We start from the raw sequence: 22,753 nt of genomic DNA on the forward strand, positions 1-22,753 counted from the left end.
CAGTCGAATTTAACAAATGGGTCAGTCCCATTGCTCCTGTGCTGAAGAGTGATGGCACTGTCAGGATTTGTGGAGACTACAAGGTTACAATCAACCGAGTTTTGAAACAGGATCAGTACCCGTTACCAAAGGCTGATGACCTGTTTGCAACGCTAGCCGGGGAAAGGTCATTCACCAAATTGGATCTTACATCAGCCAATATGACACAGGAGCTTGTCAAATCATCGAAGAAACTTACGTGCATCAATACGCATAAAGGGCTGTTTATTTACAACAGGTGTCCTTTTGGAATTCGCTCGGCTGCAGCCATATTTCATAGAAACATGGCGAGTTTACTGAAGTCCGTCCCTAGAATCGTGGTATTATAAGACGACATTCTGGTCACAGGTCATGACACTGCCAAACATCTGCACAACCTGGAAGAGGTTCTACGTCGTCTGGACAAAGTGGGGCTTAGACTGAAACGTTCAAAGTGCGTCTTTATGGCACTGGAAGTCGAATTCCTGGGAAGGAAGATTGCTGCAGACGGCATCAGGCCTACGGACTCGAAAACAGAGGCCATCAAAAATGTACTCAGACCCCAGAATGTGACGGAGCTGTGTTCGTTTCTTGGTCTTCTCAACTACTTTGGTCATTTCTTACCTAAATTGAGCACATTATTAGAGCCACTGCACATGCTGCTCAGAAAAGGCGACAACTGGGTTTGGGGTGTATCTCAAGACAGGGCCTTCGAGAAGGCTAGAAATCTGCTTTGTTCCAACAAATTGCTGGTACATTATGACCTGTGCAAGCGTTTAGGATTGGCCTGTGACGTTTCATCACATGGGGCTGGTTGCGTGCTCCAACAATCCAATGAGTCGGGCAAACTACAACCCGTTGTGTACACATCGAGAAGCATGTCTAAAGCGGAAAGAACCTACGGCATGGTAGAGAAAGAAGCTTTAGCCTGCGTATATGGGGTTAAAAAGATGCACCGGTATCTGTTTGGGCTTCGTTTTGAGCTTGAAACCGATCACAAGCCGCTCATATCTTTGTTTTCAGAGCATAGAGGTATCAATACCAACGTGTCGTCCCGCATCCAGAGGTGGGCGCTGACATTATCTGCCTATGATTATGTCACTCGCCATAGACCTGGCCCCGAGAATTGTGCCGATGCATTGAGCCGTTTACCGTTGTCCACGCTGGAGGTGGAAACGCCACAACCCGCAGATCTACTGTTGGTCATGGATGCCTTTGAGAGTGAGGGGTCGCCTGTCACTGCTCAACAAGTTAGGACCTGGACCAGCCAGGATCCAATCTTATTGGTTGTAAAACGTTGTGTCCTTAGTGGTGATTGGTCGGTCATTCCCAGGGAAGTGTGTGATGAGACCAAACCTTACAACTGTCGCAAAGACGAACTATCCATTCTATCTGATTGTTTGCTATGGGGTAATCGTGTTGTTATGCCCAAGAAAGGCAGGGAGAGATTTGTACGGGACTTACACAGTACCCATCCCGGAATTATGATGATGAAGGCTATTATCAGGTCTCACGTTTGGTGGCCTGGCATTGACTCTGATTTGAAGTCATGTGTGCAACACTTGCATGCAGTTAAGCAATGCACCAGTGGAATCTCCACTAAGTCTGTGTTCGTGGCCATCCAAACCATGGTCGAGGATCCACATCGACTATGCGGGTCCTTTCCTGTGAAAAATGTTTTTGGGTGGTGGTGGATGCATATTCCAAATGGATAGATTGTGTAATCATGTCATCCAGCTCATCCACAGCCACCATTGAGAGCCTTCGTGCCATGTTTGCCGTTCATGGTCTGCCCGACATCTTTGTGAGCAACAACGGATCATGCTTCACGAGTTTGGAGTTTCAAGAGTTTATGAGACTCAATGGTATCAAGCACGTAAGGTCAACACCATTCAAAACCCCAATGGTCAAGCGGAGCGGGATGTTCAAACCATCAAGCAGAGCCTGAAACGTGTAACTCACGGTTCTTTGCAGACTCGTTTGTCACGCATACTGCTTAGTTACAGGACGAGACCCCACGCGCTTACCGGGGTGCCCCCTGCTGAACTGTTGATGAAGAGAGGTCTCAAGACCAGACTCTCGCTTGTCCACCCTGATCTTAACGATCACGTCGAAAACAGACTTCAGCATCAGCAGTGGTATCAGGATCGCACTGCCGTGTCACGCGACATTTCTATTAATGATCCTGTGTATGTGCTAAATTATGGTCAAGGCCCCAAGTGGGTCACTGGCACTGTTACGGCCAAGGAGGGTAACAGGGTGCTTATTGTCAGGCTCACTAATGGGCAAATATGCAGGAGGCACATTGATCAGACGAAATTGCGGTACACAGACGAACCGGAACAGCTTGAAGAAGACACCATCAATGACCAACCGATTCATATTCAGCCATCAGAAACACTGCTGTTGTCAATGAATCCGGACCTTCAATCCCCGACATGGACACTGCCACTCCCATTGGACCGGCTACCCAGCCTCAAGTCATGAATGACTCGGAGAGCGCACCCAGATCTGGAATTGAACTGAGACGATCAACTAGGGAGCGGAAAGCCCCGGAACATCTCAATTTGTAAATAGGACTGATACGAAGATCTTGAGGGGGTGGGGGAGAATGATGTAATGTATGTATGCCTGGGTTTACCTGCCACCAGGGGGAGCGACCTCGGAGGTCATTGGGCCACAGACGCACACGTGCAGCCCTTGTACATAAAGAGAGTCTCCATGTTTAATCCTCACTTTGCTAATAAAGCTAATAAAGTAGAGTCAGGTCACACCTGATTGAGTTCACGGTACTAAGCCGATTGAGTTATTGCACACACAAGATAAACATAAATATAGCTGAGTGTTCAGAGGGCGGTGATTCTCCGAACAGGGTAGCAGAGGGGAGGTGAGTCTCCCCCTGGGGTATCGGGGGGGGGGGGTGAGTCCCCCATGGGGTATCGGGGGGGGGGTGAGTCCCCCATGGGGTATCGGGGGGGGGGTGAGTCCCCCATGGGGTATCGGGGGGGGGGGGTGAATTCCCTGTGGGGTAATCAGGGGGGGGTGAGACTCCTGTGGGGTATCGGGTGGGGGGGGGGGTGGGTGAGTCCCCCATGGGGTATCGGGGGGGGGGGGTGAGTCCCCCATGGGGTATCGGGGGGGGGGGTGAGTCCCCCATGGGGTATCGGGGGGGGTGGGGGTGGGGGGGGTGAGTCCCCCATGGGGTATCCGGGGGGGGGTGAGTCCCCCATGGGGTATCGGGGGGGGGGGGGGGTGAGTCCCCCATGGGGTATCGGGGGGGGGGGGGGGTGGGTGAGTCCCCCATGGGGTATCCGGGGGGGGGTGAGTCCCCCATGGGGTATCGGGGAGGGGGTGAGTCCCCCATGGGGTATCGGGGGGGGGGGGGTGAGTCCCCCATGGGGTATCGGGGGGGGGGGTGTCGGGGGGGGGGGTGAGTCCCCCATGGGGTATCGGGGGGGGGGTGAGTCCCCCATGGGGTATCCGGGGGGGGGGGGTGAGTCCCCCATGGGGTATCGGGGGGGGGGTGGGGTGGGTGAGTCCCCCATGGGGTATCCGGGGGGGGGTGAGTCCCCCATGGGGTATCGGGGAGGGGGTGAGTCCCCCATGGGGTATCGGGGGGGGGGGGTGAGTCCCCCATGGGGTATCGGGGGGGGGGGTGAGTCCCCCATGGGGTATCGGGGGGGGGGGGGGTGAGTCCCCCATGGGGTATCCGGGGGGGGGGGGGGAGGTGAGTCCCCCATGGGGTATCGGGGGGGGGGGGGGGGTGAGTCTCCCCTCCAGCGATTGCTCCAAATGTCTCTCATTCTTTGAGTAAATAAATGCGTTCCAATTCGTCCCAAAATAAACGGCAAATAAACAGAAAATGCTGGAAACCCTGTTTGCATTTGAAGTATTCCCACGATGCGTTTCTCGGTTTGTTGGGTTACTGCAGGGACCCACTGATCAAACCCCCCCCCCCCCCCCAAATTCCTCGGATATTGCTGAGGGTCTCGGGGTAAGGAGCGGTGGGAATGAGAACTATTTCTCACACAATGTTTCGCCTTGACTTGTGCTGCTCACACTCGAGGCCCAAGTGATCCCGAGCTGTGAGAGACTCACACTGGGACACAGAGTGAGCAGAAAGCTTCCTCCAACATATCAATTATATGGCATTTTTGGAAAGAATGTTTACAGTTTTAGCCCCATTTGTTTAATGTTTTACTCTAACTTATTAAATGCTCTCAGGACTCAGGACCGGAAGGTCACAGGCTGCCCTGTGATGTTTAGACAGGCAGTGAGCTCAGTACAAAAACACTGATATCCATCTGTGATCAGCTTCGTCCCATTTTGTTTCATTTGCAAGAAGTGAGCATCCAGCCGAGGCAGCAACGCCCTATCAGCTCAGAAACACTTGTGTTGGAGTAGCTCACCTCAACATGGGCTGTAACCGAATACTGCTAGCTCTGTTGCTCTGGGGAGCCCGAGCATATTGTACAATTTTGGAATATGATGGTAAGAATTTTCCCTTTGAATTCCTGTCAATCTATACACAGTACTACATCAGAAACGGAGGGGTGGAGGCTGTGCGGCTCTCTGCTGATGCTTTCTGTGTCCAACGAAGCTCAGAGAGGGATGTCGGTCTGAAATGTGCTTTCACGCGGAGTAAATGTGCCTCACTGTGATTCGTGTAGAGGTGTGCGCATACAGGGGGTCGGATACAGAGGCCATCTCAGCCTGCTTCACATGGCAGGGGACAAATAGTGTGGGTGGGGCGTGGAGGAGGGGTGTGTTCGGGGTTGGGGTGCGGAGGGAGGGGTGGGTTCAGGGGGCGGGGTGCGGAGGGAGGGGTGGGTTCAGGGTTGGGGTGCGGAGGGTGGGGTGGGTTCAGGGGGTGGGGTGCGGAGGGTGGGGTGGGTTCAGGGGGTGGGGTGCGGAGGGAGGGGTGGGTTCAGGGAGTGGGGTGCGGAGGGAGGGGTGGGTTCAGGGGGTGGGGTGCGGAGGGTGGGGTGGGTTCAGGGGGTGGGGTGCGGAGGGAGGGGTGGGTTCAGGGGGTGGGGTGCGGAGGGAGGGATGGGTTCAGGGGGTGGGGTGCGGAGGGAGGGATGGGTTCAGGGGGTGGGGTGCGGAGGGAGGGATGGGTTCAGGGGGTGGGGTGCGGAGGGTGGGGTGGGTTCAGGGAGTGGGGTGCGGAGGGAGGGGTGGGTTCAGGGGGTGGGGTGCGGAGGGTGGGGTGGGTTCAGGGAGTGGGGTGCGGAGGGAGGGGTGGGTTCAGGGAGTGGGGTGCGGAGGGAGGGGTGGGTTCAGGGAGTGGGGTGCGGAGGGAGGGGTGGGTTCAGGGGGTGGGGTGCGGAGGGTGGGGTGGGTTCAGGGGGTGGGGTGCGGAGGGAGGGGTGGGTTCAGGGGGTGGGTTGCGGAGGGAGGGATGGGTTCAGGGGGTGGGGTGCGGAGGGAGGGATGGGTTCAGGGGGTGGGGTGCGGAGGGAGGGATGGGTTCAGGGGGTGGGGTGCGGAGGGAGGGGTGGGTTCAGGGGGTGGGGTGCGGAGGGAGGGGTGGGTTCGGGGTTGGGGTGCGGAGGGTGGGGTGGGTTCAGGGAGTGGGGTGCGGAGGGAGGGGTGGGTTCAGGGGGTGGGGTGCGGAGGGAGGGGTGGGTTCAGGGGGTGGGGTGTGGAGGAAGGGGTGGGTTCGGGGGGTGGGTTCTGGGGTGGGGAGCAGAGGGTGAGTGAGGCCCTGAAGGGATTTGAAGGAGAGGGCAGGATATTCTAGTCAATATTTGGATGTGGGGAGTCGGTGGGGTTTGATACGGACGGGGCGAGGGGAATGGGGAGGAGGAGTTGTGGTTTGTGCAGGGTGGGTCAGGGAGAGGATCTGGAAATATTACACAATGAGAGATAGAGCGAGACAGTGGGAAAGAAAAGGGAGTTAAAGATGCGAGGAAAGCGATCTAAAAATACCGTCTGAACAGCAATGTTTTACTCCCGAGTTCAGAGCTGAAAATCTGCTCCAAAACAGTCTCTGTGGAAAGCAACAAGCTTTGAACACTGGGGTTAGAAGTGACAAAGTATTGGGAACTAGATGCCAACAAGGAATAGCACCAGCTGGTGAGGAGGAGAAAGGAATGATTAGGTTAAAAGTAAAAACGGTAACCGAGTTGTGGAATAAGTTACCGGCAAGGCCGCTGAACGGACCCGAGAAATCAGAGCATACAGCAATAACCTGCATTTATATAGCGCCTTTAATGTAGTAAACTATCCCAAGGCGCTTCACTGCAGTGTTATAAGACAAAACAAATAAATTTGACATCGAGCCACATAAGTAGAAATTAGGGCAGGTGACCAATAGCTGGGTCAAAGAGGTAGGTTTTAAGGAGCGCCTTGAAGGAGGAGAGAGAGGTAGAGAGGCGGAGAGGTTTAGGGAGGGAGTTCCAGAGCTTGGGGCCCAGGCAACAGAAGGCACGGCCACCGATGGTGGAGCGACTTTAATTAGGGATGCTCAAGAGGGCAGAATTAAAGGAGCGCAGACATCTCGGAGTGGGGGGGGTGGGGGGGGGGACGCTGGAGGAGATTACAGAGATAGGGAGGGGCGAGGGCCATGGAGGGATTTGAAAACAAGGATGAGAATTTTGAAATCGAGGCGTTGCTTAACCAGGAGCCAATGTAGGTCAGCGAGCACAGGGGGTGATGGGTGAGCGGGACTCGGTGCGAGTTAGGACACGGGGCAGCCGAGTTTTGGATCACCTCTAGCTTACGTAGGGTAGAATATGGAAGGCCAGCCAGGAGTGCATTGGAATAGTCAAGACTAGAGGTAACAAAGGCATGGATGAGGGTTTCAACAGCAGATGAGCTGAGGCAAGGGCGGAGATGACACAGGCTAGTTGGTTTTAATTGCTGTCCTTAAAAATGTTTCTGCCCTTAAGACAATGGTTAATATTCAGCAACGTTCTGTCTGTGCTGCTTTGCTATTCCCTTATTGCCATGTTTAAGTTTTTACCAGAGCTTGTTTGTGAGGAATCGGGGCCAGTCCAGTGCACAGATCCCGGGGAGTTAATGGACAGCTACCCAAATGTAACCAAAAAGGCCAACGAAAAATTGGCCTTTATGGCGACTGGGCTGGAACGTGTGGAAGTGATGCTTCAGTTGTACAAAGCTCTGCTCGGACCCTATCTGGAGTAACTGCGTCCAGCTCTGCGCCCCACCCCTCGGGGAGGGTATATCGGCCTCGGAGGGGGGGAGCAACGCAGATTCACCAGGATGATACCGGGGCTGAAAGGGTTAAATTACAAGGACATATTGCACAGACAATGAGTTTAGAAGATTAAGGGATGATCTAATTGTTATGTTTACAATGATAAAGTTATTTGATAGGGTAGTTAGGGAAACTATTTCCTCTGATGGGGGAAGTCCAGAACAAGGGTGACTGATAAAACTTAGGCTGGGCCATTGAGGAATGAAAGTTAAGAAGCAATTTTTACATAAGGGGCAGTGGGAATCTGGAACTCTCTTCCCAAAGGGCTGTAGGTGCTGGGGGTCAATTGGAGCTTTCAGTTCTGAGACCGATAGATTTTTGTTGGGTCAGTGTATTGGAGGGATATGGAGCAAAGATGAATAAATGGAGTTGAGGTACAGATCAGCCATGATCTTACTGAAAAGACGGAACAGCTCAGGGGGCTGAGTGGCCTTCAACACTTCCTTTGATTCAACTCATAAGGAAGAGAGGGCTTTAAACTAAAGTTGGGGGGAGAGAGTTCAGGTGAGCGGAAATTTAAAATGTCAAAGAGCAAGGAGAAGGCAATAAAGCAGGGTAGCACTGGGGGAAATTATACCTAGACGGAAAGGGACAGAATGTATAAAAATAAGAGTGTATCAGAAAGTGGGGTCAAAGCAGGGACAATGGTTAAAAAAAAAGGCAAAATTAAAAGCTCTTTATCTGAATGCACGCAGCATTCGTGACAAGATAGATGAGTTGACGGCACGAATAGATATAAATGGGTATGAGCTGATAACCATTACAGAGACATGGTTGCAAAGTGACCAATGCTGGGAACTTAATATTCAGGGGTATTTGACAATTTGGAAAGATAGACAGAAAGGAAAAGGAAGTGGGGTAGCTGTGTTAATAAAGGATGAGATCAGTGCGTTAGTGAGAGACGATATTGGCTCAGAAGATCAAGATGTAGAATCAGTTTGAGTGGAGATAAGGAATAATAAGGGGAAAAAGTCACTGGTGGGTGTAATCTATAGGTCCCTAACAGTAGCTACACTGTTGGATGGAGTACAAATCAAGAAATAATGGAGGCTTGTAAGAAAGGTACGGCAATAATCATGGGCAATTTTAATCTTCTTATTGAGTGGACAAATCAAATTGGCCAAGGTAGTCTTGAGGAAGTGTTCATAGAATGTATCCAGGATAGTTTCCTTGAACAGTACGTTGCGGAACCAGGCTATCTTAGATCTGGTAATGTGTAATTAGACAGGATTAATAAATGATCTCCTGGTAAAGGATCCTAGAGGAAAAAGTGATCATAGCATGGTTGAATTTCAAATTCAGTTGGAGAGTGAGAAAGTCGGATCTCAAACCAGTGTCCTGATCCTAAATAAAGGCAATTACAAAGATATGAAAGCAGAGTTGGTTAAAGTGGACTGGGAAAATAGATTAAAGTGTAAGACAGTTGATAAGCAGTAGCAGACATTTAAGGAGATATTTCATAACACTCAACAAAAATATATCCCAATGAGAAGGAAAGACTTTAAGAGAAGGGATAACCGGCCGTGGCTAACTAAGGAAGTAAAGGATGGTATCAAATTGAAAACAAAGGCATACAATGTGGCCAAGATTAGTGAGAGGCCAAAGGATTAGGAAATTTAAAAAAACAGCAAAGGATGATTAAAAAAATAAGAGAGGGAAGATAGATTATGAGAGTAAACTAGCAAGAAATATAAAAACAGATATATAAAGGAAAATATAAAACGGAAGAGAGTAGCTAAAGTAAACGTTAGTCCCTTAGGGGATGAAACTGTGGAATTAATAATGGGGAACAGGGACATGGGCGAGACTTTGAACAAATATTTTGTATCGGTCTTCACGATAGAAGACACTAAAAACATCCCAATAGTAGATAATCAAAGAGCTATAGGTAGGGAGGAACTTAAAACAATCACTATCACTAAACAAAAAGTACTTGGTAAAATAATGAAACTAAAGTCCCCTGGACCTGATGCCTTGCATCCTAGGGTCTTAAGAGAAGTGGCTGCAGAGATAGTGGATGCATTGGTTGTAATCTACCAAAATTCTCTGGATTCTGGGGCGGTCCCAGCGGATTGGAAAACCGCAAATGTAACGCACCTAATTAAAAAAGGAGGCAGACAGAAAGCAGGAAACTATAGATCAGTTAGCCTAACATCTGTCGTTGGAAAAATACTGGAGTCCATTATTAAGGAAGCAGTAGCAGGACATTTGAAAAGCATAAAACAGTCAAGCAGAGTCAGCATGGTTTTATGAAAGGGAAATCATGTTTGACAAATTTGCTGGAGTTCTTTGAGGCTGTAATGAGCAGGGTGGATAAAGGGGAACCAGTGGATGTGGTGTATTTAGATTTCCAGAAGGCATTCGATAAGGTGCCACATTAAAGGTTACTGCACAAGATAAAAGCTCACAGGGTTGGGGGTAATATATTAGCATGGACAGAGGATTGGCTAACTAACAGAAAACAGAGAGTCGGGATAAATGGGTCATTTCTGGTTGGCAAACAGTAACTAGTGGGGTGCCACAGGGATTAGTGCTGGGACCCCAATTATTTACAATCTATATTAATGACTTGGATGAAGGGACTGAGTATAATGCAACCAAGTTTGGTGATGATACAACGATGGGTGGGAAAGCAAGTTGTGAGGAGGGCACAAATAATCTGCAAAGGGATATAGACAGGTTAAATGAGTGGGCAAACATTTGACAGATGGACTATAATGTGGGAAAATGTGAGGTTATCCACTTTGGCAGGAAAAATAAAAAAGCAAATTATAATTTAAATGGAGAAAAATTACAAAGTGCTGCAGTACAGAGAGACGTGGGGGTCCTTGTACATGTAACACAAAAAGTTAGTATGCAGGTACAGCAAGTGATCAGGAAGGCAAATGGAATGTTGGCCTTTATTGTAAGGGGGATGGAGTATAAAAGCAGAGAAGTCCTGTTACAACTGTACAGGGCCACACCTGGAGTACTGAGAACAGTTTGGTCTCCGTATTTAAGGAGTGATATACTTGCATTGCAGGCTATTAAAAGAAGGTTCACTAGGCTGATTCCTGAGATGAAGGGGTTGACTTATGAAGAAAGGTTGAGCAGGTTGGGCCAATACACATTGGAGTTCAAAAGAATGAGAGGCAATCTTATCGAAACGTATAAGATAATGAGGTGCAAGGTTAATACAGAGAGGATGTTTCCCCTCATGGGGGAATCTAGAACTAGGGGGCATAGTTTCCGAATAAGGGGCCACCCATTTAAAACGGAGATGAGGAGGAATTTCTTCTCAGATGGTCATAAATCTGTGGAATTCTCTGCCCAAGAGAGCTGTGGAGGCTGGGTCATTGAATATATTTAAGATGGCGATAGACATATTTTTGAACGATAAGGGAGTAAAGGGTTATGGGGAGTAGGCAGGGAAGTGGACCTGAGTCCATGATCAGATCAGCCATGATCTTATTGAGGGGCCAAATGGCTGACTCCTGATCCTATTTCTCATGTTCTTATGTTTTTATGCATTATGTGGTGGAGCTTCGTACATTGGTGTGAGTGAAATGTAAATGGTTAAGAATTGGTGCAAATTTCACCCAAATGCTAATGTGCTAAAGACACCTATTTTCCAGGAACAGACTAGTTGCATAATTACTGACACTGACACTGACCGATACTGACACTGACACTGACCGGTACTGACACTGACCGGTACTGACACTGACACTGACCGGTACTGACACTGACACTGACCAGTACTGACACTGGCCATGCCAGCACCATGCTACATGGTAAGTACAGATATCCTGGATGGCACTTAAAATCCTGCAGCATAGAGGGAGGCCATTCAGCCCATCGTGCCTGTGCCGGCTCTTTGAAAGAGCGATCCCATCAGTCCCACCCCCCCCCCCCCCCCTGCTTTTCCCTCATAGCCCTGTGAATATTTCCAGTTCTGCCCTCGGTGAAGACAGTTCCCCACGATTGTTGCCGGGGAGCTGTGCCAGTGCAGATATGTTTGGCGGCACCTTGGCCGGGGAGCCAATCAGGCTCTTCAATTGCAAGCCATCGACGTTTCAACACAGTGCCAGACCTTTCAACTCCACCATGCCGTACGATGCGGGTAAACACCGGCTGCACCACTTTCCCGGGATCTCTGTGGCTGTTCCATTGATGGTGCAGCGGGCAAACCTGGGGGGAGGAGCTCCCGGGAATTAAGCCCCACGCACTGCAGTGCTTCCACAGGACAATCAATCAGGCCTTCACTTCCGATCCATTCTCAATCCTGTCGCTTGTCCTCTTCTCCTTCCACCAAAAGGAATAGAAAGGGACCTCCTATTGGTGGCAGTGATGCTGATGGTGCGCAAAAGCCAATTCTCCAGTCAGTTGGGCTTGTAAAACGGGGCACGTAGGTGCTAAGGGACTGGGGCAAGGGGCGGGCAGCCAACACTGGCACTGTACGTGGGACAGGGCAGCTGCAAGGGGCGGGGTGAGAGCAGGCTGAGGCAGCTTGCTGTGCACAGGTATGCCTGGCTGGTGTAACGGCCAGCCACCCAGGGTGCCCAGGGCAAGGGTGCCCAGGGCAAGGGTGCCCAGGGCAAGGTGCTGGTTGTGGAATCGGCGTGGCATAAATATCTCAGTTTAATCTCTTGCTTTTGCTTTCCTTTTATTCCTGTTTTCACTCGGCGGGTCGGGGGGCTTTACAAATGTTTGTGGCAGATCCACATTGTTTGGACAATGGGTTTCCCCCTCGGGAATTCCCCCCCCTTCACTTCCATTTTCTTTTCGTGTTGCTTCCCCTCTGGGCCGTGGCCACAACCTCACAAGATGTTACTCACTCCACACAGAGGAGTGAAAACAGAACCATATGTTGATTAGATGGTGGCAGTATGAGGGACTATCTCACTCTCCCCCTCTTCTATCAGTAACTCGAGTGATTGGACCAGAAAGAGTTTCCTTCAGTGGAAACAGGACCCCTGGACTGACCCCTGGACTGATCCAGGGACTGACCCCTGGACTGACCCATGGACTGTCCCCTGGACTGACTCCTGGACTGACTCCTGGACTGACCCATGGATGACTCCTGGACTGACCCATGGACTGACCCATGGTCTGACCCCTGGACTGTCCCATGGACTGATTTCTGGACTGACACATGGACTGACACCTGGACTGACTTCTGGACTGATCCATGGACTGATCCCTGGACTGAGCCCTGGACTGACCCATGCACTGTCCCCTCGACTGACCCATGGACTGACCCCTGGACTGACCCCTGGACTGACCCATGGACTGACTTCTGGACTGACCCATGGACTGACCCCTGGACTGACCCATTGATGACTTCTGGACTGACCCCAGGACTGACCCATGGACTGACCCATGGACTGACCCCTGGACTGACCTATGGACTGACCCCTGGACTGACCCCTGGACTGGTGATGTTCAGCATAAAGATGGAGTAAGTCCCATATTTGAATCGGGCAGCATGGGTCTACTGGCGATGAACTGATTTGGATTGAGTCGAGCTGCTGCTGCCCCAAGACTCCCAGAATAGGGCCAGTACTGTATAGGTTGGGCTCTAATCTAAAATGTGGCCTGCTGCAAACAACAAGCTTGGATGAGATGGCTTATTTTTACAGCGATGCTTCCCAGCAAGTCTGGCAGGAAGTGTGTTTCTGGCTCTTTCCTTTCCTGTGATTTGACTGGAAATTATGCAACTCTGTTTTGTATCAAATTTCCAGAACCTTCCTGAGTCACCAAAGGGGAATTTCCATGTGCCCGTGATGTGCTGGCGAATGGGTAAACACACTGGAAGAATGGTTACTCTTCCTAGCGACATTGATCGAAAATCACACTTGACAATTTGGCTGGAGATAATGCCCAGCGAAGCTGCACCCATGTGTTTACCATTTCACCAACATGCAGTGACCAGTGGGGGTATTACACTCTCTTGCCCCGAATCTCACTCCCTATAAAACAATCTAAGTCAAGCTGGTGTGGAATGAAATAGTTTTCCATATTTTGCAGCTGGAATCTCAGCATCAAACACTCCCAGGGTAGGTACAGCACGGGGTTAGATACAGAGTAAAGCTCCCTCTACACTGTCCCATCAAACACTCCCAGGGCAGGTACAGCACGGGGTTAGATACAGAGTAATGCTCCCTCTACACTGTCCCATCAAACACTCCCAGGGCAGGTACAGCACGGGGTTAGATACAGAGTAATGCTCCCTCTACACTGTCCCATCAAACACTCCCAGGGCAGGTACAGCACGGGTTAGATACAGAGTAATGCTCCCTCTACACTGTCCCATCAAACACTCCCAGGGCAGGTACAGCACAGGTTCGATACAGAGTAAAGCTCCCTCTAAATAAAACATGCTTGTATTTTACAGGCCTTTATCACATTGGTTAAATATCTGAAAGCACTTTACACAATGAATTACTTATGTTCCAGTAGACACTTTGGATATAGTAAGGTGGAAAAATGTACATAGTATGTGATGTGAGGCTAAGGATAAAACAAAAAGTTGCATTTATATAGCGCCATTAACATAGTAAAACATCCCACAGTGCTTCACAGGAGCAATGCCAAACAAAATTTGACATCGAGCCACATGATATATTAGGATAGATGACCAAAAGCTTGGGCAAAGAGGTAGGTTTTAATGAGCATCATAAAGGAAGACACAGAGAGCTAGAGAGCCAGCGAGATTTAGGGAGGGAATGCCAGAGCTTGGGGCCTAGGCAGCTGCAGGCATGGCCGCCAATGGTGGAGTGATTAAAATTAGAGCTGTGCAATAGACCAGAATTGGAAGAGCTCAGCGATCTCAGAGGATTGGAGGGCTGGAGGAGGTTGCAGAGATAGGGAAGGGTGAGGCCATGGAGGGATTTGAAAACAAGGATAAGAATTTTAAAATCGAGGCATTGTCAGGCTGGTAGCCAATGTAGGTCAGCGAGTACATGTCACAGGACGGGAGAGTGGAGAGCACCAGTTCCCACTGTCACAGGATGGGAGAGTGGAGAGCACCAGTTCCAACTGTCACAGGACGGGAGAGTGGAGAGCACCAGTTCCAACTGTCACAGGACGGGAGAGTGGAGAGCACCAGTTCCTACTGTCACAGGACAGAGAGTGGAGAGCACCAGTTCCCACTGTCACAGGATGGGAGAGTGGAGAGCACCAGTTCCCACTGTCACAGGACAGAGAGTGGAGAGCACCAGTTCCCACTGTCACAGGACAGAGAGTGGAGAGCACCAGTTCCCACTGTCACAGGACAGAGAGTGGAGAGCACCAGTTCCCACTGTCACAGGACAGAGAGTGGAGAGCACCAGTTCCCACTGTCACAGGATGGGAGAGTGGAGAGCACCAGTTCCAATTGTCACAGGACAGAGAGTGGAGAGCACCAGTTCCCACTGTCACAGGACAGAGATTGTAGAGCACCAGTTCCCACTGTCACAGGACGGGAGAGTGGAGAGCACCAGTTCCCACTGTCACAGGACAGAGAGTAGAGAGCACCAGTTCAACTGTCACAGGACAGAGAGTGGAGAGCACCAGTTCCCACTGTCACAGGACAGAGAGTGGAGTGCACCAGTTCAAACTGTCACAGGACAGAGAGTGGAGAGCACCAGTTCCCACTGTCACAGGACAGAGAGTGGAGAACACCAGTTCCCACTGTCACAGGAGCATCCAGTCGTGCCCCGGTAACTGCCCCCAAAGGAAGTGGAGTGTGGGAAATTGCACTCCGCTTCCATTGAGGGGTGGTAAAGCCAATTCTGTGGCGGGAGCAGGGCTTCCACGCTGGGGGCTAAAATTCCCGGCCCCAGAAGGTTACCGCCCCCAAGATGGGAGCCTGTGCGGGGAGGCAGAGGGAAGTTGAGGGGAGACGGGGGCGGGGGATGGAGGGGAGAGTGGTGGAGGTGTGGGGGGGGGGGGGCGGAGAAACCCAGGGCGGGGGACAGGAGGGGCCACATTGCAGCGAAGGTCTGGGGGGGCGAAGTGTGTTGGAGGGGCGGGCCTGGGGGCTCTGTGCCTCGGTGCGGGGAGTGTTCGGAGTGGGGTGGACGGGTTGACTGTGCAGATGGCGGTTGATGGATGTGGTGTGGTTGGTGTCGCGGGGGTGTGGCTCCGGGGTGGCCGGGGCTCTGGACTCGACATCCGGGGGTGTTCGGTATTTGGGAAGGATTCTGACGAGGCGGGGCAGGTTGGGTGCGGGTAGAGTGTTCCTGGTGTTGGGTGGGTCCGGAGACGGGGGGGGGGGCACGCTCTTGGGATGGGGGGTGGGCTGTTTGGTGCTGGGATTGGGAGCGACTTCTTCACTCGGGGAGTTGTTGGCCTGTGGAGTTCCCTGCCGCCGAGAGTTGTTGATGCCAGTTCATTGGATGTGTTTGGGAGGGAGTTGGATATAGTCCTTGCAGCTGGGGGGGGTCGGGGGGGGGGGGGGGTGTGGAGGGGGCGTGGGGGGTGAGGTGCTGGGGTGGGTGATCAGCCATGATCTTATTGAATGGCGGTGCAGGCTCGAAGGGCCGAATGGTCTACTCCTGCACCTATTTTCTATGTTTCTATGTTTCTACACTCCCAGGGCAGGTACAGCACGGGGTTAGATACAGAGTAAAGCTCCCTCTACACTGTCCCATCAAACACTCCCAGGGCAGGTACAGCACGGGGTTAGATACAGAGTAAAGCTCCCTCTACACTGTCCCATCAAACACTCCCAGGGCAGGTACAGCACGTGGTTAGATACAGAGTAAAGCTCTCTCTACACTGTCCCATCAAACACTCCCAGGGCAGGTACAGGGGGTTAGATACAGAGTAAAGCTCCCTCTACACTGTCCCATCAAACACTCCCAGGGCAGGTACAGCACGGGGTTAGATACAGAGTAAAGCTCCCTCTACACTGTTCCATCAAATACTCCCAGGGCAGGTACAGCATGGGGTGTAATTTTTTATTAATTTATAGATAGCACCCTAGTTCCTCAGTTCCCATGATGCCTGGTTGAAATCTTCGCCTTGACGATCACTTGCCCAGTGTATGTTCTGTGCTCAATATCTCACTGTGTGATTGTATTATTATCTCTGTGTACAGGTATAGTATCTGTATGAGTATATCTGTTTGTGTGAACTGTATGTGTATACTCATCCAGATTTATGGATGCCGATAACACATACAGAGATACGGAAATAGATTAGAAAGGCTAAATGGCCATGAACAAGGGTGTGAAATTGCCCTGTTTTAAAGCCCCATTCACGCCTCTGGGGGGGCGCTAATGAGGCACAACGATGTTATCGCCTGGGGGGAGGGTAGATGGTGCCTCTGGGGAAAATGAGCCAGAGGTTTGGGTGGTTATTGCTCCGCGGGCCAGCATACGCATCATCGGCGTGCACGCCTCACCGGCCCACGCTGACCCCTTTGTGCTCCGCGGGGAAAATTGCCCCTTGTGCAGTGAGGATGGCGGAGGCCATTAGCGCCATAGGCCGCCATTTTACTGTCGGCCAACAATGGCAGCCCGCGCCTCGACCGGGTCACATTTCCACAGCTCGCCGCTCCATTACGGGCTGTTGGCCTGATCGAAGGCGTCCACGGTGGCCCATTGGGGAACCAGTACTGGGGAAAGAGGGAGCGGTTCTGTTGGGACGGGCCCCTCTTAAACTGGGCTGGAACCAGTGTCCTGGCGAACTCAATGCACTTTAAACTAAAGAAGGGTGGCGGGGGGCGGGGGGGGAGGGGGGAGGATTCAGGAAAGAGTAAATTTAAAAGCAGCAAGAGAAATGTCAAGGCTCTGGAGCAGAGCAGAGTTTGGGGGTAAAAATAAGCCGAGTGGGTCAGGAAGGGACAGAGAGAGTAACAAAGGTCATAGGGCATCAGTGACTAAGGTGACATCAGGGAAAAATAGAAACAAGTCAAAGTTAAAGGCACTATATCTGAATACGCGAAACATTTGCAACAAAATAGATGAATTAATAATGCAGATAGAAATGAATAGGTTTGAACTAATAGCCATTACAGAGACGTGGTTGCAAAGTGACCAAGGTTGGGAACTAAATATTTCAGGGTACTTAACTTTTAGAAGAGATAGGCAAAATGGAAAAGGAGGAGGGGCCGCCCTGATAATAAAGGATGGGATAAAGACAGTAGCGAGAGAGGATCTTAGCTCGGAAAATCAAGGAGTAGAATTAGTTTGGGTGGAGTGAATAAACAGCAAGGGGCAGAAAACATTGGTGGGAGTTGTTTATAGGCCCCCAAACAGTAGTGGTAATGTCGGGCAGAGTATAAATCAGGCAATTAGAGGTGCATGTAACAAGGGTAATACAGTAATGATCTACATATAGACTGGGCAAACTAAACATGCAGTAATAGTGTGGAGGACACATTCATGGAATGTATACAAGATAGTTTTCTAGATCAGTATGTTGAGGAATCAACTAGGGAACAGGCTCTTTTAGATCTAGTATTGTGCAATGAAAAAAGATTAATTAATAAGCTTGAAGTAAAGGGGGCTTTAGGAAAGAGTGACCATAATATGATAGAATTTTATATTGCGTTTGAAAATGATTTAGTTGAATCTGAAACTAGAGTGTTAAATCTGAAACTAGGGTCTTAAATCTAAACAAAGCAAACTATGTACGTATGAGGGGCGAGTTGGCTAAAGTAGATTGGGAAATTACATTAAAAGGTATGACAGAAGGCAAGCAATAGATAGCATTTAAAGAATTAATACATAATTTACAACAAATATACATTCCTTTAAGGCACAAAAAACCCACAGGAAAAGTGATCCAACCGTGGTTAAAAAGAGAAGTTAAAAATAGTATTAGATCGAAGGAAGAGGCTTACAATGTTGCCAAAAAGAGCAGTAAGCCAGAAGATTGTCTGTCTTCACAGAAGAAGGCACAAAAAACTTGCCTGAAAACCAAGAGTCTCGCGAGAATAAGGAACTGAAAGAAATTAGTATTAGTAAAAAAAATAGTACTGGAGAAATGAATGGGACTGAAAGCCGATAAATCCCCTGGTCCAGATGGCCTACATCCTAGGGTTTTGAAAGAGGTGACTCTAGAAATAGTGGATGCATTGATTGTCATCTTCCAAAATTCCATAGATTTTAGAACGGTTCTCGGAGATTGGAAGGTAGCAAATGGAATCCCACTATTTAAGAAAGGAGGGAGAGAGAAAACGGGGAATTACAGACCAGTTAGCCTGACATCAGTAGTAGGGAAAATGCTCGAATCTATTATTAAGGACGTGGTAACAGGGCACTGAAAAAATAATAATAGGATTGGGCAGAGTCAACACGGATTTATGAAAGGGAAATCATGTTTGACAAATCTGTTCGAGTTTTTGAGGTTGTAACTAGCAGAATAAATAAGGGGGAACCAGTGGATGTGGTGTATTTGGATTTTCAGAAGGCATTCGATAAGGTGCCACACAAGAGGATATTAAACAAAATTAGGGCTCATGGGATTGGGGGTAATATACGAGCATGGATTGAGGATTGGTTAATGGACAGAAAACAGAAAGTAGGAATAAACGGGTCATATTCGGGTCGGCAGGCTGTAACTATTGGGGTACCATAAGGATCAGTGCTTGGGCCCCAGCTATTCACAATCTGTATCAATGATTTGGATGAGGAGACCAAATGTAATATATCCAAGTTTGCTGATGATACAAAGCTAGGTGGGATTGTAAGTTGTGAGGAGGTAGCAAAGTGGCTTCAAGGGATTAGAGACAGACTCAGTGAGTGGGCAAGAACATGGCAAATGGAATATAATGTGGAGAAATGGGAAGTTATCCACTTCAGTAAGAAAAATAGGAAAGCAGAGTATTTTTTAAATGGTGAGAGATTGGGAAATGTTGGTGTTCAGAGGGACCTGGGGGTCCTTGTACACCAATCACTGAAAGTTAACATGCAGGTACAGCAAGCAATTAGAAAAGCAAATGGTATGTTGGCCTTTACCACAAGAGGATTTGAGTATAAAAGTAAAGATGCCTTACTGCAATTATACAGGGCCCTGGTGAGACCACACCTGGAGTATTGTGCACAGTTTTGGTCTCCTTACCTAAGGAAGGATATACTTGCCATTGAGGGAGTGCAACGAAGGTTCACCAGACTGATTCCTGGGATGGGGGGGTTGTCCTATGAGGAGAGATTGAGTAGACTAGGCCGATATTCTCTAGAGTTTAGAAGAATGAGAGGGGATCTCATTGAAACATACAACATTCTTACAGGGCTTGACAGGGTAGATGCAGGGAGGATGTTTCCCCCGGGCTGGGGAGTCTAGAACCAGGGGTCACAGTCTCAGGATAAGGGGTCGGCCATTTAGGACTGAGATGAGGAGGAATTTCTTCACTCGGAGGGTTGTGAATCTTTGGAATTCTCTGCCCCAGAGGGCGGTGGAGGCTCAGTCGTTGAGTATATTCAAGGCTGAGATCGATAGATTTTTGAATATTAAGGGAATCAAGGGATATGGGGACAGTGCAAGGAAGTGGAGTTGAGGTAGATGATCAGCCATGATCTTATTGAATGGTGGAGCAGGCTCGAGGGGCCGAATGGCCAACTCCTGCTCCTAATTCTTATGTTCTGTGCTGTAAAATTCTTTGAATCTGCATCTTAATATTTTAATATCGTTATAAATCCAATAATAATGAGTTCATCACTTTTTTTCTTCCTATTTTCTTGTTTAGAATATGATAATTCTCCCAGCAACAGTTCACAAATAAAGAGCCCAGCAAAGGGTCAAATCCCAAGTGTGGCCGATATCATGAGAACATTTGGTGGTGTAAAGCAAAAGGTGAATGGTTCCAACGAGACTTTCAATACTGTGGGGACGAGAGCCCGAATGCACCTGACCGGTCCTGTCACCACAGCAACAATCCCAGCTCTTTGCACCCTCGTCTTTGCCATTGGGCTCCCAGCCAATGGGCTGGGTCTCTGGATAATGACAAGAAAAATAAGGAAATTGCCTTCCACCATCTTCCTGATCAACCTGGCCACCACAGACCTCCTCCTCATCCTGGTGCTGCCTTTCAAGATCTCCTACCATCTTCTGGGCAACAATTGGCTCTTTGGTGAAGCTCTCTGTCGGACGATGACCGCCTTGTTCTACGGGAACATGTACTGCTCCATCCTGCTCCTCACCTTCATCAGCATCGACAGATACTTCGCTCTGGTCCATCCGTTCAGCTCCAGACGCTTCAGGGACAACGCCTTTGCAGTTTGTGCCTGTTGTGTGATATGGGTGATTTCTGTGCTCTTGGTCTTGCCATTTCTCTTTGTGGAGCAGTTGTACATGGTCCAGGACCTCAACATCACCACGTGTCACGATGTGTTATCACTGGACAAACAGACTGGATATTTCTTCTATTACTTTGTGTGCCTGGTTGCCATGGGCTTTCTGATTCCATGCTGCATTACTATATTCTGTTACGGCTCTGTAATCCAAACTTTAGTGCTTAATGAAAAGAGATATGCTCGAGCTGCCATGGTCACTGTCCTAATTCTGCTGGTGTATGTGGTGTGTTTCACTCCCAGCAATATAATCCTGCTCATTCACCACTCCGAGTTTCACCTCACCAAGGACAGTGACCTCTATATCTACTACATGGTCTGCCTGGTCCTCAGCAGTTTCAGCAGCTGCATCGACCCGTTCATCTACTATTACCTTTCTGATGAGTTTAGATCCAAGGTCAAACAGGTGATTTGTGGCAAGGCCCAGCACAGGGACATGTCTGGCAAGACTTCCCAAGAACTTCTCCGCACTAGCACCTACTCCTCGCGCTCAGGAGCGGGCCTGTCGATGAGGAGCGTCTGATTCTGTGCCGGAGATTTCAGAAAAACGGGGGAAAATCTGCTGATTGGATAACTGTAACTGAGAAAAGACTCCCGATCCTGACCAGTTCACCAAAGGCCTCAGCTACCAATTGGTGGCAAATAATCTAAAATCATTGGTTGAAATAAATTTAGGAGAGTCTGGTTTTCCCCAATTTCACCAATTTGGAATTTTGAGAATGTAAATTTGTGTTCCCTTGAAGTTTGCTGCAAATGTGTACAAGTGAGAAAGGAAGCCAAGCCTTCAGCCCATCCAGTCAGTGCTAGTGTTTACCTCCACACCAGCAGGATCCCAATCCCACGTCCCGCCCTGTTCCCGTTCCCTTTATACCTCTTCTTCAACCATCTATCTAACCTGATCTGCAACATTGCCCTGGTCTCGGCTCCAATCACTGGTTCGGCTCTCGGCTTGGGCGAGGGGCGGGACTGGACATTGTGCGAGGGGACTGGACATTGTGCGAGGGGACTGGACATTGTGCGAGGGGACTGGACATTGGGTGAGGGGACTGGACATTGTGCGAGGGGGCTGGACATTGTGCGAGGGGGCTGGACTGGACATTGGGTGAGGGGACTGGACATTGTGCGAGGGGACTGGACATTGTGCGAGGGGGCTGGAATGGACATTGGGCGGGACTGGACATTGTGCGAGGGGACTGGACATTGTGCGAGGGGACTGGACATTGTGCAAGGGGACTGGACATTGGGTGAGGGGACTGGACATTGGGTGAGGGGACTGGACATTGTGCGAGGGGACTGGACATTGTGCGAGGGGACTGGACATTGGGTGAGGGAACTGGACATTGTGCGAGGGGACTGGACATTGTGCGAGGGGGCTGGACTGGACATTGGGTGAGGGGACTGGACATTGGGTGAGGGGACTGGACATTGTGCGAGGGGACTGGACATTGGGTGAGGGGACTGGACATTGTGCGAGGGGACTGGACATTGGATGAGGGGACTGGACATTGTGCGAGGGGACTGGACATTGTGCGAGGGGACTGGACATTGGGTGAGGGGACTGGACATTGTGCGAGGGGACTGGACATTGTGCGAGAGGGCTGGACTGGACATTGGGCGGGACTGGATATTGGGCGGGACTGGACATTGGGCGAGGGGACTGGACATTGTGCGAGGGGGCTGGACTGGACATTGGGCGGGACTGGATATTGGGCGGGACTGGACATTGGGCGAGGGGACTGGACATTGGGCGAGGGGACTGGACATTGTGCGAGGGGGCTGGAATGGACATTGGGTGAGGGGAATGGACATTGGGAGAGGGGGTTGGATATTGGGTGAGGAGACTGGCCATTTGGCGAGAGCGCTGGACATTGGGCGAGGGGGGTGGACATTGAGAGAGGGGGTGGATATTGGGCGAGGGGGGTGAGAAGTTTGATAACCAGGTGTATAAAGTACTGGAGTGTTGTGGAGCAGGCTCAGAAGTCTAGCTCATGGACGAGGCTTACACAGGAGCAGCATTTCCCAGGTGCACAGGGAGAGTTCACTAAAACTAATATCAATGTAATATGTACAATGTATGGCATAGCTCTGTAATCTGCTTTTTGGTATAAAGATATAAACCGAAGGAGTTCAGCGCCATCTATGGTATTACTTGTCATACAGCGACACAATGAGAGAAGGGAAGCCCTGGGGCTCACACCACATGGGATTTAACACTTGATGTAAAGAAGGGGAGAGTGTGTTGCCCCCAACA

At 50.0% G+C, this 22,753-nt stretch overlaps 1 protein-coding gene across 1 annotated transcript; it reads left to right on the plus strand.

The window, feature by feature from the left end:
* Positions 1–4,360: 4,360 nt before the first annotated feature.
* On the plus strand, positions 4,361–22,235 carry LOC139229121 (proteinase-activated receptor 3-like). The gene is made up of 2 exons (XM_070860782.1): positions 4,361–4,509; positions 19,899–22,235. Exons 1-2 carry the CDS (start codon positions 4,434–4,436, stop codon positions 21,023–21,025), a joined length of 1,203 nt encoding a protein of 400 aa, XP_070716883.1. The 5' UTR covers positions 4,361–4,433; the 3' UTR covers positions 21,026–22,235.
* The last annotated feature ends 518 nt before the right edge of the window (positions 22,236–22,753 follow it).

The sequence above is a fragment of the Pristiophorus japonicus genome, chromosome 18 (genome assembly GCF_044704955.1).
Source record: "Pristiophorus japonicus isolate sPriJap1 chromosome 18, sPriJap1.hap1, whole genome shotgun sequence".
Taxonomy (NCBI): domain Eukaryota; kingdom Metazoa; phylum Chordata; class Chondrichthyes; family Pristiophoridae; genus Pristiophorus; species Pristiophorus japonicus.

Excerpts from the sequence above, each read along its gene's own strand:
- LOC139229121 (XM_070860782.1), top strand. The coding sequence starts at position 4,434 with ATGGGCTGTAACCGAATACTGCTAGCTCTGTTGCTCTGGGGAGCCCGA. Across the intron at positions 4,510-19,898 it reads TACAATTTTGGAATATGATG|AATATGATAATTCTCCCAGC; the intron begins GTAAGAATTTTC and ends TTTCTTGTTTAG.